Below are 17,443 nucleotides of genomic sequence, written 5' to 3'. Positions count from 1 at the left end.
TTAGGGTGTTCGGGGTGGTGGAGTTGTATAATTTCTTTGACCCACTCCCCTGTCAATAGTGAGTTTTAAAACATATGCCTTTTGTAGCAGGCCCCCTTCCAGTAACATTCATCTTAGAAAGGGGCTGTAGGTTAGTAAGTTTGCAATTCAGAGGCTATGTAGAAGCTTGAACGTCTTTCCAAAGCTTATTACTGTTTTAAAGGGCGTAGTAATTTCTGATATTTCGCTTTTTCCATGGACTTATGTGTTTGGTTTTATTTCAGGGGGAAAACGTCTCTGTCTCTGAGAGCTGCAGTCATGCTGCTGTCTCCGGTTAGTGCCCTTCCTTCCATTTCTGCTGATTTGCTGCAGTTTTAAGACCTTGTTAGAGTTTCTTGTTGCTCAAATGGGGGTAATTTCTGATATTTATCTGTTTCCCTAATCTTCATTACTTGATTTTGCCCGCCGCAAGTCAGTGTCACTCATAGTCATTGAAATGTCACTCATAATTTCACTGAAATTATGAAAATGTCACCCATAGCAATCTGAAACCTTGGCAGCTATGGTTTGAGGATTCACGGCCCTGTCAAATATAAAAAATCACCCCCAGGAACAGGAACATTAGAAACGCTGCCCAGTCTCATTGCAGCAGCTGTGTCTACATTGCACACATTGAATGAAATACAAGTCGTCATTTAAATTCACTCATGAATGTCATGTCTGTTCCTTTGCAGGCGCCAATGCTTGTTTCCCATACAAGACCCTGTCATGGACTGTGAGTGTCCACACCTCCGTGACATTTAAAAACCCAGGTCTTTACAGTCACCAAAGCTTGTTTCCCTGCTGGAGCCTGGAGGCGGTGGTTCCGTCAGCGGCCACCAGAGGGCGCTCCTCGCCCACTGATGAAACCCACTGAGCTGCATATTGGATGAAAGGGAGAAGGGTTTCCTCTTCCGGGTCAGCGGCGGCAGAAACAGCACCAGAAGCAGTGGTGACATCACTTTCGGCCTCTCCTTGTGTGTCCAGCCTGCTGCAGAGGAGGAAAGAGGCCTGACAGACTCTCGCAGACCCCCCCCCCTCCTAGGAGGAGGAGAGAGCCTGGACAGGTTTCTGCTATGGTAGGAGAGCTGCTAACTCACTTGGTTGCAATGTATGAATCCATGGATCAGATTCCACCCCCCCTGAGCCTGAGTGGGTAGCGGAGGAGCTGAGGCCTGTCCAGTGGTACAGAGGAGGAGAGGCCTGTCCAGGGGTGCAGAGGAGGTGAGGCCTGTCCAGGGGTGCAGAGGAGGTGAAGCCTGTCCAGGGGTGCAGAGGAGGTTAGGCCTGTCCAGGGGTGCAGAGGAGGTGAGGCCTGTCCAGTGGTGCAGAGGAGGTGAGGTCTGTCCAGAGGAGGAGAGGAGGTGAGGCCTGTTCAGGGGTATAGAGGAGGTGAGGTCTGTCCAGGGGAGCAGAGGAAGAGTGGCCTGTCCAGGGATTAAGAGGAGGTGAGGCCTGTCATGGGGTGCAGCGGAAGTTGGGCCTGTCCAGGGCTACATCAGAGGTTAGCCTTGTCCAGGGATGAAGAGGAGGTGAGGCCTGTCCAGGGGTGCAGAGGAGGGAAGGCCTGTCCAGGGATGCAGAGGAGGTGAGGCCTGTCCAGGGGTGCAGAGGAGGTGAGGCCTGTCCAGGGGTGCAGAGGAGCTGAGGCCGGTCCAGGGGTGCAGAGGAGGTGAGGCCTGTCCAGGGGTGCAGAGGATGAGAGGCCTGTCCAGGGGTGCAGAGGAGGAGAGGCTGTCCAGGGGTGCAGAGGAGGAGAGGCCTGTCCAGGGGTCAGAGGAGGTGAGGCCTGTCCAGGGGGAGCAGAGGAGGAGAGGCCTGTCCAGGAGGTGAGGCCTGTCCAGGGGTCAGAGGAGGTGAGGCCTGTCCAGGGGTGCAGGGGAGGTGAGGCCTGTCCAGTGGTGCAGAGGAGGTGAGGCCTGTCCAGGAGGTGAGGCCTGTCATGGGGTGCAGAGGAGGTGAGGCCTGTCCAGGGGTCAGAGGAGGTGAGGCCTATCCAGGGGTCAGAGGAGGTGAGGCATGTCCAGGGGTGCAGAGGAGGTGAGGTCTGTCCAGGGGTCAGAGGAGGTGAGGCCTGTATCCAGGGGTGCAGAGGGGGCGAGGCCTGTCCAGGGGTGCAGATGCGGTGAGGCCTGTCCAGGGGTGCAGAGGAGGTGAGGCCTGTCCAGGTGGGCAGAGGAGATGAGGTCTGTCCAGGGGTGCAGAGGAGGAGAGGCCTGTTCAGGGGTGCAGAGGAGGAGAGGCCTGTCCAGGGGTGCAGAGCAGGTGAGGCCTGTCAAGGGGTGCAGAGGAGGTTAGGCCTGTCCAGGGGTCAGAGGACGTGAGGCCTGTCCAGGGGTGCAGAGGGGGAGAGGCCTGTCCAGGGGTGCAGAGGAGGTGAGGCCTGTCAAGGGGTGCAGAGGAGGCGAGGCCTGTCCAGGGGTCAGAGGGGGAGTGGCCTGTCCAGGGGTGCAGAGGAGGTGAGGCCTGTCAAGGAGTGCAGAGGAGGCGAGGCCTGTCCAGGGGTCAGAGGAGGTGAGCCCTGTCCAGGGGTGCAGAGGAGGTGAGGCCTGTCCAGGGGTGCAGAGGAGGTGAGGCCTGTCTAGGGGTGCAGAGGAGGTGAGGCCTGTCAAGGGGTGCAGAGGAGGCGAGGACTGTCCAGGGGTCAGAGGGGGAGAGGCCTGTCCAGGGGTGCAGAGGAGGTGAGGCATGTCAAGGGGTGCAGAGGAGGCGAGGCCTGTCCAGGGGTCAGAGGAGGTGAGGCCTGTCCAGGGGTGCAGAGGAGGTGAGGCCTGTCCAGGAGGGATGCAGTGGAGATGAGACCTGTTCGTCCAGGCAGGGTGGTCGAGAGCTGAGTTAAGTTTGTTAATTGTTGTCCCAAGAGATTTGTGGAATGAGTGTAAGTTGTTTGTAAACTGGCCAATTGAAGAGCCACAGAGTGAAGCGCCTCAAAATATTTTATTATGTATTATAAGATAATATTGCAAAGTCGAAGACCGGGTAAAAGAGGACGCATCATTTAGCGTTGCATCCAGAGGTTAGTGCACCTATCCAGCAAAATGTGAGGGGCTGCAGACCAACGTTCTGGATGAGACTTTGTTGTAACCAAAGTACTCTAGTGACAATTTTATTTCTAAGCAGAAGAAGATCAAAATAAAAATAATGATGGCTCAGACAACATTTTACCAAACGGGTGACGAAAGTGGTTCTCACGGATTGTATTCTCGTTTTGATTCTGGGTTTGTTGCTGGTGTGAATTTGGATATGCACGGCGTTGGTGTGCAGAGTAATGATATTCAGTATGTGCAAGGAGGAAATTTTGTTCCTCTGGGTCAGGGCCGGACTGGGAGCCCAAACCAGGCCTGACAATTATGACGGACCAGCTCCCTGCTTCTTTTGTTGCTGGGGGGCGATATAGCAGCACCACAGAAAAACCAGCCCCAGTGACCAATATGTTTCCCAGCACTGAAGAATTGGTCCCCACTGTTCCAGCCTCCCGGGGAAACACCCGAAGCCCATTACGGCCAGTCCGGCCCTGCTCAGGGTATAGGTTTTACTAACCGTGGCAATTTAAATACCTCAAACACTAATAATGTGCAGAATAAGACACGATCCTTGCGATGTTTGCAGGAATCTGGGAAACTTGAACATGAATCAGATGGCACCGAATGGGATGTCTCAGTCAATGGACCCAACCCAACTGGCCTCTGTGACGAGCATGCAGAATCAAAGGCAGATAAATTGGAACATGCCTTCAGTCCAGATAGTCCCACAGCCCAATGCAGAATAGAACGCCAAATTCTCAACAAATTTAGGATTTCAACAAAATCCATTAGTGATTAATAAGGATTTTCCACAACTTGCATCTACACTAGGAGTTTCTACTGGACTGAATCAGACACAATGACGGTGCCTGAGACGGGAGAAGGATGGCATGCTTGGTGCAGTCCTAGAGGTCACCCAGAGTGGCTCTTTTGTAGAAGAAGACGTAGATGGGAATCCAGCATCACTTTTAATCAATAAAAGAGCTACCCGTTCCACAGTCAGACTTACAGGAGCTCCCAACCCACCCCTCTTGGGTAAGGAGTCCAAGTTATTGGCATTTCTAATAAACAACTAATAAGCTGTCAGCAAATATTCCCGTACAAATTGGGTCAATGATGAATGGCCACAAACTTAAACTGTGATTAAGATCCAGTTATTATGTTAGAGAATTACCTTGTAAAATGACTTGTGGCTTTATGGGGAAGAGTCACAATTAATTATTCATTTTGTGGGTGTAGTTTATTAAATTACATTTTGTTGTGCCATGTTTTCATGAACATTCATTGATTGCTGTCATTTTTACCTCATCATGAACCATGTCAATAATGTGTTTCTCTGTCTAAAAACTTAAGAACGATTCCTTGATTGTTAACTAAGCAGATTCTATATCAGTTTGCTATTTGATATTATAGAAAAATATTATCTTATTTCTTAGCACACATTTGTTATGGTGGTCTGTCTATTGACTTTACAGCTAGAGTTATTTCTGAGTCTGTCTTTTCTCAGTCTCTTGCAATATTATGATAATTATTTCTCTGACTGAGTACCCATGTTTATGCCTTTAGTAATTATTTGAAACCTGTAATATAGCTTTGAAGCTTGTTGTAGCTCAGAAGGCAAGGGCCTTTATCAAGGGAGCGGTACTTTAATGGGTAGTATTGCCTGCTATGGCTGACTATAAGGTCATTACACTGTTTGCCCCATGAGGGCAGAATGTGTTAATTAATAAAACAAAGGTGTCCCAGAGACCTAGGGGGTTGAAACACCTCCGGTACTCCGAAACCTTTGTTTCACAGCTGTTGCTATGAATGTTCAACAGTTAACAGCTGCATGCTGGACCACAGTGGTTAATTTCATTACAAGACCGGAGGCTACATTATGCATTTATCCTTTAATAGCAACTCACACAGCCGCACTACATCACAAAGGATAAAGTTCTAGAGTCATAACAAAGGATGTATCTAGGAGATGATCTGCCTCTTTTAAAAGCGGCTCGCCAGCAGATAAGTCACTACTTTCTTTCTCTCTCATATCTTTACTTGATACGCTATTTTATGGCAATTTCCTTGTATTGTTTAAGCTATTTTGGGCTTATATCTTTATCTAATGCCTTTTTCATATTGTGTTCAGGGTCCGCTATGTAAATGTCGTTTTGCTAATTTTAATTGTTGAATTGTTATGTAGTTTTTAATCCTATTGCGCCCTGCCCCTTCCAGGGACGTTCTTGTTATCACCCGGGTGGCGCTGGTTCTACCTCCCCCACCCCCCCCCCCTCCATGGACTTCCAATTTATGGTCGTCCTTCGCTCTCCCTCACACCCTTCTCCTGTCTGACCCCGCAGCGTCCCCTTCGCTGCCCGCCTCTCACCCGTCTGAGATTTCGCCTTTCCGACTGCTTTCTCGGCGCTTTCGCCTTCCCGACTGCTTTGCTTCCTTTTCTCCGGTTTCCCGGAGCAAGCGCCGCTTGGAGGAAGGCACCTTAGCAACGCCCGCGTTGCGTGCCTTTCCTCCCAAGCGACTTTCCTCTCCCCGGCGGCTGAGCTCGAGCACTCCTCGGCAATTTTGCCAGTTGCTCCGCTCCAGCCGCCGGAGAGACTTCCACGCATTGCGTTAGTGCTACAAACGCTATAAACATCCCCCAAGGCTCTTTTAATCCATATTAAAGCCGGATTAACAGTACTTAAACCGGATTGACTGCCCTTACATGCTGTAACTGCCCTTTCATGCTTAAACCCCCCCTTTACCCTGTGATATATTCCCTGATTAGATTTACACGTCCCTCATAAATAGATTTACCCCTTACAAACCAAAAAAAAAAAAAAATATATCAAAAAACAATAATAATACCTAAAAAAAAAAAAAAAGAGGAGGTGATAGAGGAAGGAGGAAATAAAGAGGAGAAGTTGCTTACTCTACCTGCTAATACCCTCTTCTGACCCTACTACACCATGTCTGACATGGATTCCGATGACGCCACTGCTAGTTCACCGGCCCCCCTTGACAACTCCCTCAAAAAATTCCTTCAGCAGGAAATTAAAGCATGTATGATGTCTTCTCTTAAAGAAGTTATGCTCTCCAAAAGACCGTGTGATCCTCAGGATCCTCCCCTACACGGTAAGAGACCCAAAAAGACCAAACATTGCGAAAGCACTGCGGGCCCTAGCGCCTCTCACAGTACAGGAGGTCTTAGCACCTCGCTTTGGATGGGTGGCCATCGCGCCCCACTTGAACCTGATGTCCCTCGGGACACTACCCTGATCGGTGCCCATGGCGGCACAAATGTGTATGGTGTCCCTCGCGACACACTTTGGGATAGTGCTAACGAAAAAAGGAAGAATGTTGGTCTTGACTCCTCCTCATCCTCCTTTGATGATAATGCCTCCAAAGACCTTTCAGACGAATTCGTCTTCGACCTGGATGAGGTCCACCATGACTTTAACTCCCAACCTGACCCGGAACCCTCCTCTAAGAATATTATTCTCAATCCTGTCGGAGAGGAGATGTTCTCTCCCCTGAACATCTCTCACCCCAACAGTTCTAAATGGTTCCCGCAGGATCATGTTTCTAAATTCGTTTCTCGTTGGTTGAGAAACCTTTTAGACAGAAACACCAGGAATACTATGAGGTCTGAATCCCCCAGACCTACCATCGATGAGAGGGTTTGTCAAACCCCCAACCTAGATCCTAGTCTTATCAAATTCTTGTTTAAATTAGGGCGAGACCCCAGAAAAGGATTGGAAAGAGCCCTTAAAGGCTGCCAAGACCGCCTCCTGGACGTCTTGGGACCCCTTGTTAGGATCCTCGATATGGCCGAGCAATCCCACCTCTCCTCCACACCCTTAAATACTGATCTTGTCCGAGGATGGAGCCAGAGGGCCATCGTCCTCCTTGGTAATGCCAACTCGAGCTTAAATATTGAACGAAGAAGGTCCATTTTGAACAAGATTGACCCTAAATTAGGTGATATGGCTGAAAAAGAGCCCTCCCAGAACCCCAGGGGCCTCCTCTTCGGAGAGGACATTATCAAAGAAATTGGCAAATACGTTTCCACCTTCACCGCCCTCGACAGAGCCCAAAGTAACCTGAGGCGGGTGTTCAACAACAACCTTTTTGGCCAGGCCGGTAGAAGGGGTCGCTCTTCCGGCCGAGGCAACCAACGACCCTATTCATCCTTCAGAGGAACAGGCAGGGGCTTCTACCCCCCTAGACAACCCTTCTTTCCCCAGAGAGGAAGAGGCCCGAGAAACCGCGGCTCAAGAGGTCGAGGTACTTCCAACACCTCCAACTCTACAAGTCAGTACTACTCCTTTTTCTATCCCTCCCATAGTAGGGGGCAGGCTAAAACAGTTTTATCATGTTTGGGATTCAATTACCCAAGACCCATGGGTTTTAGAGACCGTCATGGGTTTCAGGATAGACTTCTTACAGATTCCCGTCCAGTCACACTTACCCCGCCCCTTTGTCCTCTCAGAAGATCAAGAAAAGATCGTGGAGGAAGAAATCGCTTCCATGCTCAAAAAGGACGCAATAGTGGAGGTTCCCTGGTCCGATGCAAGATTCATAAGCACACTGTTTCTCGTTCAGAAAAAGGACAAGGGTTGGAGACCCGTAATAAACCTTCGAGAAGTCAACAAATTCCTAGTTTATCGCCATTTCAAAATGGAGGGTATCCACCTCCTGAGGGATCTCCTTCTGGAAGGGGACTGGATGGCCAAGTTAGACCTGAAGGACGCTTACTTCACGATTCCCATGTACAAGGAACATCAACCCTTCCTTCAATTTGCTTGGAAGGAACATCTCTACCAGTTCCAAGCTCTTCCCTTCGGCCTCTCTTCTGCCCCTTGGTGCTTTACCAAGATCATGAAGTGTGTCGTTACAATTCTAAGAGAGAGAGGTATCCGCCTCATCATTTACTTGGACGATATTCTTATCATGTCCCAATCACATTCAGACCTCCTAAGAGATCTAGAAACCTCCATGAACCTGTTAGAGAGCCTAGGGTTCATCATCAACAGAGACAAATCCATGCTCTCTCCCTGCAGAACTATAGAATTCCTCGGCTTCACTCTAGACACCACAAAATGTCTCCTCCTTCTTCCGGCCAAGAAGATTGCCAAGATCCGGAAGGAGATCAGGTCCGTTCTGAAACAAGAGTCTTTAACTCTCCGCGAACTAGCCAGACTTCTTGGGCTCCTTTCTTCTTCCATCCAGGCTATTTTTCCCGGCCCTCTGAACTACCGTGCACTTCAGAGAATAAAGAGGAATGCTCTCAATTCAGGTCTGTGGTATGGGGACCTTGTCTCTCTGGATCCGGATGCCAGAACAGAGCTCATTTGGTGGCTGGAGAACTTAGACGCCTGGAACGGCAAAGCTATCTTCGGCTCATCCCCGGATTTTGTCCTAGAATCAGACGCCAGTCTTCATGGCTGGGGTGCTCGTTTGGGGGACCAGGACACCGGTGGGGTTTGGACCCTATCGGAATCCTCCCAACACATAAATTTTCTGGGATTAACGGCTGGCTTATACGCTCTTATGAGCTTCAAACACTCCATCCAAGGGAGGTCCGTTGTTCTGAAGATGGACAACGTTTCCGCTGTGGCCTATATCAATCGCCTTGGAGGGACGAGATCTGCGGATCTCTCAAATCTTGCAAGGAGACTTTGGATGTTCTGTCTGGAATACAAAATCTCCCTCAGGGCGGAATATCTCCCCGGGAAATCGAACATTTCAGCAGACTGGAATTCGAGATTCCTTATAGACTTCTCGGACTGGAAACTCGATGTGAACGTCTTCAATTCCCTCTCCCACTTTTGGGGTCCCATGGACGTGGATCTATTCGCCAGCAGGCTTACCTTCCAACTTCCCAACTACTTCAGTTGGATGCCAGACCCGGGCGCTCTTGCTGTGAACGCGTTTCTCCAACCCTGGTCCCACTTCCTGGGTTATGCCTTTCCTCCTTTCGCCAGGATTCAGAGAGTCCTTCAGAAGGTCAGATCGGATCAATGCTCCCTGATCCTGATAACTCCCTTTTGGCCGTCCCAAGCCTGGTTCCCGACAGCCCTGGAACTAGCATGCGACATCCCCTTTCTGATCCCAGCCTCTCCAGGCCTGGTCTCAAACGCAGACGGGGAAGATCACCGTCTTATTCTCGAGGGGAATTTGAACCTTCTTGCCTGGAAAGTGTCAGGCAATCTAACGAGCTGTCTGGACTTTCGTCGACAGCTCTCTCTCTTCTCGGAGAATCTTGGGCACCTGGGACACACCTTAGATACAACAGCATTTGGAAGAAATGGTTTAATTGGTGCCTGGAAAGGAGTCTGGATCCCGTGGAGACTCCTGTCGTGAATATCGTTAATTTTCTGGTCGAACAATTTGACAGAGGCCTTTCCTATCGCTCTATTAACTGCTTCAGATCCGCAATCTCCGCTGGTCACGCTCCTATCAACGGTAAATCAGTAGGTAAAAATCCTCTCATTTGTAGGGTCCTCAAGAGTATAAGACTAAGGAGACCCCCTAGACCTAAATACCAGACCCTTTGGGATGTCAAGTGCATTTCAGACCTTTTTTGTTCCTGGCCAGATAATTCTTCCCTTAATAGAAAGTTTCTCTCCTTTAAGCTTGCTACACTCTTGTGCTTAATTTCCTGTAGGAGGGTTTCTGACATCAGAAGCTTAGACATTTCAAATAGATGTTATGATATGTTTGGTGTCAAGTTCGAATTACTTAGAAGAACCAAAACGATGTCAGATTTTATCTTCTATCCTCGTTTTGACACCTTTCCTAAACTTTGTGTGGTTGCTTGCATGAAAGAATATGACGCTAGGATGTCTCTCCTGCGCCCCAATGACGCAAATCAACTCTTAGTTTCCTTTGTGAAACCTTTCAAACCTGTTTCTTCCACCTCCATTGCTAGATGGGTTAAGTCTACCATGAAGCTCGCTGGTGTTGACCTCTCTAAGTTTCAAGCACATTCTGTCAGAGGAGCTATGGCCAGTAAGTCCTTCTGGTCAGGTGGTAAGTTGGATGATATTCTGAAAGCTGCTGACTGGTCAAATGCTAATACCTTTGCTCGTCATTACTGTAAGCCTATCGAGCATATGTCTGAGGTGGTCCTTCGGGGCTACGAACATGCATAATGTAGCCTCCGGTCTTGTAATGAAATTGCGATTCTCCTATTAACATGACCAGAGAATCTGGATTTCATTAAAGACACGGAGGCTGACATTATCCCTCCCTCCTCCCTTTCACAACTTGAGGGGTGTCAACTTATTACATCTACATCTTTGATATATTGTATTTGTGCATTCACCGCAATAGGTGGTAAAGGAGGCTGAAGTCAGCCCCTGGCTCTCCCTGGGTTCGGCTAAACTGCTTTTCATCATTCAGGTGAGCCGGGGAGATGCAGGAGATAAGCAGAACCCCCCTCTTCCCTCTGAGACGCCAGTGACACTGCAAGCTGCGGGAGGCTCTTGTGTGCCATGATGCAGGCTCTATCTTCTGCCTTCTACTGCCCAATCCATATATTTCAGAGAGGCAGAGGCTGTGTATTAGGACATTGTAATGTTGAGAGCAGCGGGCCTAGATCAGGTTGCATAGGCTGCCGCTGCTCCATTGTCTTCAATGGAGTTCTCAACATTTCAATGTTATAAGCTTTGTCTTGTGAAGATTCAATTCCAAATTCTAGTCCTTGGGTCGCCATCCTATATGGCTCACAAGACACTGACCCTCCGCATCACACCTTTAAATAATTTATCAATCAAAAGCACCAACACATTGATGCCTTGTTGCTTACATTGCTCAGCATTCAAACTCTGCATCAGCTTGAGCTTGAATTGCAGTTGCTCAGAGAGCATGGTTTGTATAAATCTAAGAGTCTGGTTGAGTGATTTATGAACGGTGGGCAGAATTATATACAAGGACTTTAACATACCTTTGCAAACCAGATTGTTTTGATTCCAAAGTTTCATGGTCTGTAAATGGAAAGATGGGGGTTATGAAGACATGGACTGGGTTGCTAGGGTTTGTTCTCTGAGACTGTGGGTGCACTCTATATTCACAGAGACCTTTTCCAGCAAGGGATCATGGTTCTTGGTGAACCAAAAAAGTATTTATTCATTAACCATAGTTGCTTCACAATGGCCTCCAGAGATCAAGAAATTATTTTGTTTTGGAAGTTTAGGACGGTTATTTGTAAAATGTGATGAAGTGTGATAGTCGTCTGACGCAAAACAATTTCTTTACTTCCTTTCAAGATATGCTGTGATGACCAGGCAGTGCAGCGTGGCTGCCACCCTTGGAGGAACAAAAAAATAAAATAATTGTCAGGTAAGGATTCCTATAACTCTAAGTTTCCTTTTCCCCTGTTTCTTCTTTCTCTCTTCCCTTTCTTGATCTGTTTTTTTTGTCTCTTCAACTTCAACATTTGACTCCCTCTGTGCACTATTCTTGTTGTTATCAAACTTCTGATAATTATATGATGTAGCCACATTCCTCCTGGAAATGTTGGGGGTGTAGTGCAAGTCCAGTTCCTTTTTAGGTCAGTTTTGCCCAGCAGCTCCTTAACTATTGGCACATTTGTCTCTTCCTCCCTCTGTCCGTTCTTTCGGCATTTTTCATCTCTGGATCTGGCTTCCATCTCTTTGCGTCCTCCCATCCTGCCAGTTTCTGTCTTTTCTACTACAAGCAAAAGACACAGTACATGTGTGTGGACACACATGCACACAGGGCTTGCTTTAGGGTGGTGCGACCAGTGGAGCTGCACCTGGTGCTGACCTTGGGGACACTGTGTTTAGAAGTAACTTATGGGTTCACAAGCATCGGCTTCAGAGTTTCCTGTGCTGGACCCTGTAGTGAGAGTGGAAGATAGCCGTTTTTCTCTTTCCTCTGTTTTGGGTTTTTCTTTTCTTGACCCTTTTTGGTTTCCTTTACTGTTGTGCTGTTTTTTTCTCTTTTCAGGTGTTGCAGTAGCTGGGTCCTGACGGAGGAGTTTGATGAGTTCTGGGCCATCAAGTGAGTCCTTATCATCCGCACAATTTGAAATAGTGAATTCCACTCAGCTAACTGGACACAGCGTCAGTCTACTGTGGCATTTAAAGCAGTGATTACAACAAGGCGAATTCCTTCGTTCAATAAAATGTCCCTTCCTAGATCACTGGAAAAAGGAATAGATTAACAGTCTAGGTGGGCAGGGGAGTAAATAACATCTGAAAGTCTTTAAAAGTATTACAAATATCTCATTTGATGCCAGCCTTTGCCACAGAAATTGAAAATTGATAGTGTTGGGTGCTTCTGAGAATCTGTGTCACAATATATGCGCAACTTGTGTTTCTTTCTTAAATATTAAATACGTTTTCTCTCACATCCATGAGCTCCAGTAATCCGAAGCTCCCGATCTACAGTGTCCCCGAGCTGTTTCACCACTATCAGAAATGATACTCAACTGATTTCCTGGCTTGTTTTTGGTCAATACTTTCTTTGTGCAAAGTATAAGGTCACAAATATTTTTTCTTTGTGTTCATTTACAATTTTTTACTCCATTTCTACAGGTGATTGAAGCATGAAAGAAAAACAGAAGGTTTAAATTTAGTGAAAAACAACTAAAAGGATTATTTCAAGGAAAGTTAAAACATTCTCGAGCTCTAGAGAAGAAACAAATTCTATGTGTCAGGAACGGTGAGGATGTTGGTGAAGAAGAAACTGGTGAATGTGAAAGTTGTCAAATCCCTATAGTAAAATGGCCATACATGTTTACCAAGTGTCAGTAACTGAAATTGAGGAGAACAATGGCCATAATTGATCCCCACGCAGTGCACTTGGGAATACTCAGTGTAGTAAATTCTGTTTGATGGTTTATGAGAAATGCTTTGGAGACCCAAACCCTCCCCAACAGATCAGCATCCGTAGACGTGTTGTGATGTGACAGAACCATCAAAAGACTAATATACTTGGTTTAAAAGTGCAAGCTTTTGTCTCCGTCTCCTTATACGCTTTTTCAGATGTCGTTACAGCAAAGATGCTGGATTATCATTTCCAATATAGGAAGCATATGCTGTTGATAATTCATAAACCACCCTGGCATGCCCTGATCACCTGCCATTAGTTGTATGAACAAACATACCTAACAGGCAAACACTAAAGCCCAAAGACCTTATCAGTGCTTTTAAAACTCCTAAATCAAATGTGATAAACTGGAGTCACAAAATCACCGGGCATAACTTGGAGAAAATGAATCCATGAGGAGCATCTTAGTAAACACAAGGGGCTCCTCTATGAAAGTTTATAAGAGAAGTTAGATAGGTGCCTTTAAAGGTAGGAAAATGATCTCAAGGAAAAAAAACTATAATTAGTTAAATACAAATGTGAAGAAGAGCACCTGCAGTGTAGTTTAGAAGTTAATGTTGAGTGTAACATAAACAAGTACAGACTCTGGAATCAGATTTAGTCTTAAGATGGCATGTATCCAGGAACAGACCCAAGTTGGAGAAACAAACAACTCGAATAAGAGCAATGACTGTGAGAACAGCTTTAGCCATCAATCCCACCTCACTAAACATGAGAAAACTAGCACTGGACGAAAACCCCATCAGTGTCCTGAATGCCGGAAAGGCTTCACTCGCAAATCCAGCCTTACTGTGCATGAAAGAACCCACACTGGGCAAAAACCATATCAGTGCTCTGAATGCTGGAAAAGCTTCAGTCAGAAATCCAGTCTCACTTTACATGAAAGAACCCACACTGGGCATAAACCGTATCAGTGCTCCACGTGCCAAAAAAGCTTCCGTTTTAGTGGCAGTCTGATTCAACATCAGGTAACTCACACTGGACAAAAACCTTATCAGTGCTCTGAATGCTGTAAAAGCTTCAGTAGTAAATCCAACCTTTCTGTACATAATAGGACCCACACTGGGTATAAACTGTCCCAGTGCTCTGAATGCTGTAAAAGCTTCAGTAGTAAATCAGCTCTCTCGCACCACGAGAGAGCTCATACTGGACAAAAACCTTATCAGTGCTCTGAATGCTGGAAAAGCTTCAGTCAGAAAGGCAGCCTTACTAAACATGAAAGGACCCACACTGGGCAGAAACCGTATCAGTGCTCTGAATGCCAGAAAGCTTTCAGTCAGAGATGCAGTTTAATTGAACACAAGAGAACTCACACTAGACAAAAACCTTATCAGTGCTCTGAATGCCAGAAAAGCTTCAATCAGAAATCCAACCTTACTAGACATGAAAGGACCCACACTGGGCTCAAACCGTATCAGTGCTCTGAATGCCAAAAAAACTTCAGACATAGATCCGGTTTAATTAATCATGAAAGAACCCACACCGGACAAAAACCTTATCAGTGCCCTGAATGCCAGAAAATTTTCTGTGACAAATCCAGTTTAACTCAACATGAGAGAATCCATACTGGGCTCAAACCGTATCAGTGCTCTGAATGCCAAAAAAACTTTAGACATAGATCTGGTTTAATTAATCATGAAAGAACCCACACTGGACAAAAGCCTTATCAGTGCCCTGAATGCCAGAAAAGTTTCTGTGACAAATCCGGTTTAACTCAACATGAGAGAATCCATACTGGGCTCAAACCGTATCAGTGCTCTGAATGCTGGAAAAGCTTCAGTAAGAAAATAAATCTCTCTACACATGAGAGAACACACACTGGACAAAAACCTTATCAGTGCTCTGAATGCTGGAAAAGCTTCAGTCAGAAATCCAACCTTACTGTACATGAAAGAACCCACACTGGGTATAAACCGTATCAGTGCCCTGAATGCCAGAAAAGCTTCAGATTGAAAACAACTCTCACTAGACATGAGAGAACTCACACTGGGGAAAAACCTTCTTAGCTCTCTGAATGCTGGAAAATTTCAGTCGTAAATCTGGTCTCACTCAACCTGCGAGAACTTACCTGTAAAAAAACCTTGTCATTGTTCTAAATGCCTGGGAAGCGTCTGCTGGAGATTCAGTATCATTCAACAAGAGAGAACCCACAACGAGAAAGAAAATGATCAGTGCTCTCAATGTAACAAAAACTTCAGTTGTGAATGTAACCTTTCCACATAAGAGAGACAATGTGGGAGAATAAAAGGTGCTCACTGTCAACCCTGAGGATGGAGCTTTCAGCCTCACAAAACATTTACATGAAGCCGCCACAAAGACATCGATCCATTGATTGTCCTTCAAACTGTCTACCGAAAGAAGCACACAGCGTGGGATGGAAATGCTTGAATTAACCTCATTCTTTTGTAACTATTTGTGGCCTCATTCCATTCAGCGTGTTTTGCTCCCTGAGTGTTTATAAGCCATGGCTCTGACCCACAAAGGCCAAGGCGATCCTGAACTTTGAGGCCACGCTGCTAGGATCAGGAATGCATGTAACCTCGAACTGTTTCCAACCTTAATGAGCCTCACCAGGGGGCTGCAGCAGGAGTCCCTTTGTCGTAGGTCTCGATGGGACCAACATCTGTTCATGTTTGTGCCACGTAGGGCTGATCATTGAGGAAAACTAAAGGTGATGGATGAACTGGTAGTTAATCTCGGCAACATCCCACCACATCGTTCTCTAGTCTTTGTGTAACTACAGACAAGGCCAGCCATATGCAAGCCACTCTTGGATCCACCCTAAATAGTCCTAATGACTTCTGTTCCAATGGGACATGGCCTCGTATTACAAAGATCCACACGAGTGGCCTCTTTCCATCTTCTTTTTGTTTCAAATGGAACCTGCTATCCCTTTAACCATGCCTCAGGCCTGCCAGGTTCCATGCTTTGGCTCTTATCATCAACCTTGAACCATATCCATAACTTGGAAGCGCCGAAGACTTCGCAGCTGTTGTAACTGCTTGAAGTTTCCCACATTTTGATGACCATGGATTCAAGTTCAACTTTATAACCCAACTCTACTCTGTGGGAATTTTGCACTTCAAGTCACTTCTGTGCTGCTCGTCACCTTCTGAGACTGATTCAGCCAAAAACCTTGCATCAAATTCCAGTGTTAATCATTACCAGAGACTAAACGTATCTTTGTCCTCTCGAGCATAGCTATCGAAGTCAGCTACAATTTTGTAGGTGACTTCCTGATTGATTCAGTGGATCTGCTTTTTTTTAATTCATTTTCCTTTTTGTTTGGTTTTGACAGTTGTTTTTGTAATTAATAATCCTTAAATCACAGCCCTCCTTTAGATTTTGCTTCTGAATAAATATTAAATATTCTTTTTGATCTAAACTTGGTTTGAATCCTTAAGTTCCTAGTCTATTTTTAATAAACTGTATTGAAATATGTGACTTCCACTGTTTTGCTTTACCTTCGAGCGCGCCTTAGGCCATACTGCTCAAGCCACGGTACCAAAAGCGAGCTAAGAACACTTTAGTAGGAGAGACATTTACCTTTGCTGACCAAAGTTTGGGAAAATCAAAGCAGGCTGACTCCAGAAAACACACTGCCTAGCTGGAAACGTTGCTCTCTTAGGTGGCATCTGCACCACCTGTAGATGCAAAAAGCAAAGATTATGAGTGAAGCTGTTGGTATCTGTGCCCCCAGAATTTGAGTCTGCCACCCGCTCTCAAACATTTGAAAGAGCTAAAGATCCACCCGTCAGAGATTCATGTCTCAGCAACTAAGACTACCTGCTCCTGTCATACAACACACACACTGTTACCTGAATCCCTTAAACCTGCTACATAAACAACTTGTGCTGTGCGTTGTGAACAGGCTTTCACCCCCCTTTGTATGTAAATGAGTTTCTGTGATCAGACACCCCAGGCTCCCATCTCTTCTTGTGTGGGTGATAATGTGAGAACTGTAATGAGATCACAAACAAGGGCTGTATTGAGAAATAATCGTCTTCCAAGTCACACAGTAGTTTGTAGTTCTTTATTAGTCTTTTAAATGTACATCCCCCAGCCCGTTCCAAGGAAGAGTATAGTTTGCGAAGCACGACTCTCTTGTAACCCGCTCCCCAGATTAGGTCCATAAGAACAGAAACAGAGTCCAATTTCCTGAAGAAGCGCCGAGGCAGGTAAACTAGAGGGGTTGAGAAGCAGTATTAAATGTATTAACAGCATTTTTGCAACTTCCACTCTACCCATGGGTCGATAGTTGCAGGGAGCCCCAAAACGACAGGGAACTGCAAAACTTGGACATCACCTAAGTTGCCCTGTATACGTTCTTTGTCGGTGTGGTAAGTTCATCGCTTAATACCTGAAGATGTCAGGGTGCCACCCCGGTGCTAATTGGGCAGCACTTCCTGTTCTAAGTTGTTAGTCTGCGCATGGGATATAAGCTGGATTTGGTCCAATTTAGCCTTAGTCTAGAAGCCCTACCAAAATCGTCCAGGACATCCATCACCTGTGGTAGATACGAATGCACGTTCCTGAGGTACACAAATGCATCATCAGCATAC

The 17,443-nt window shown here is 46.4% G+C and overlaps 2 protein-coding genes across 2 annotated transcripts in view; one reads left to right on the top strand and one right to left on the bottom strand.

Annotated features, from left to right (window-relative positions):
- The window catches only part of LOC144807666 (uncharacterized), a 218,305-nt gene that overhangs the window by 141,273 nt on the left and 59,589 nt on the right, over positions 1–17,443 (bottom strand). The gene's annotated exons all lie outside the window — the stretch shown is intronic.
- LOC144807667 (uncharacterized) lies at positions 12,018–16,206 on the top strand. The gene is made up of 2 exons (XM_078673301.1): positions 12,018–12,050; positions 12,587–16,206. Exon 2 carries the CDS (start codon positions 13,490–13,492, stop codon positions 14,885–14,887), a length of 1,398 nt encoding a protein of 465 aa, XP_078529427.1. The 5' UTR covers positions 12,018–12,050; positions 12,587–13,489; the 3' UTR covers positions 14,888–16,206.

The sequence above is a fragment of the Lissotriton helveticus genome, chromosome 1_2 (assembly GCF_964261635.1).
Source record: "Lissotriton helveticus chromosome 1_2, aLisHel1.1, whole genome shotgun sequence".
Lineage (NCBI taxonomy): Eukaryota > Metazoa > Chordata > Amphibia > Caudata > Salamandridae > Lissotriton > Lissotriton helveticus.
Note: the sequence above shows the minus strand (reverse complement) of the source record. Positions and strands in the feature narration are given on the sequence as shown.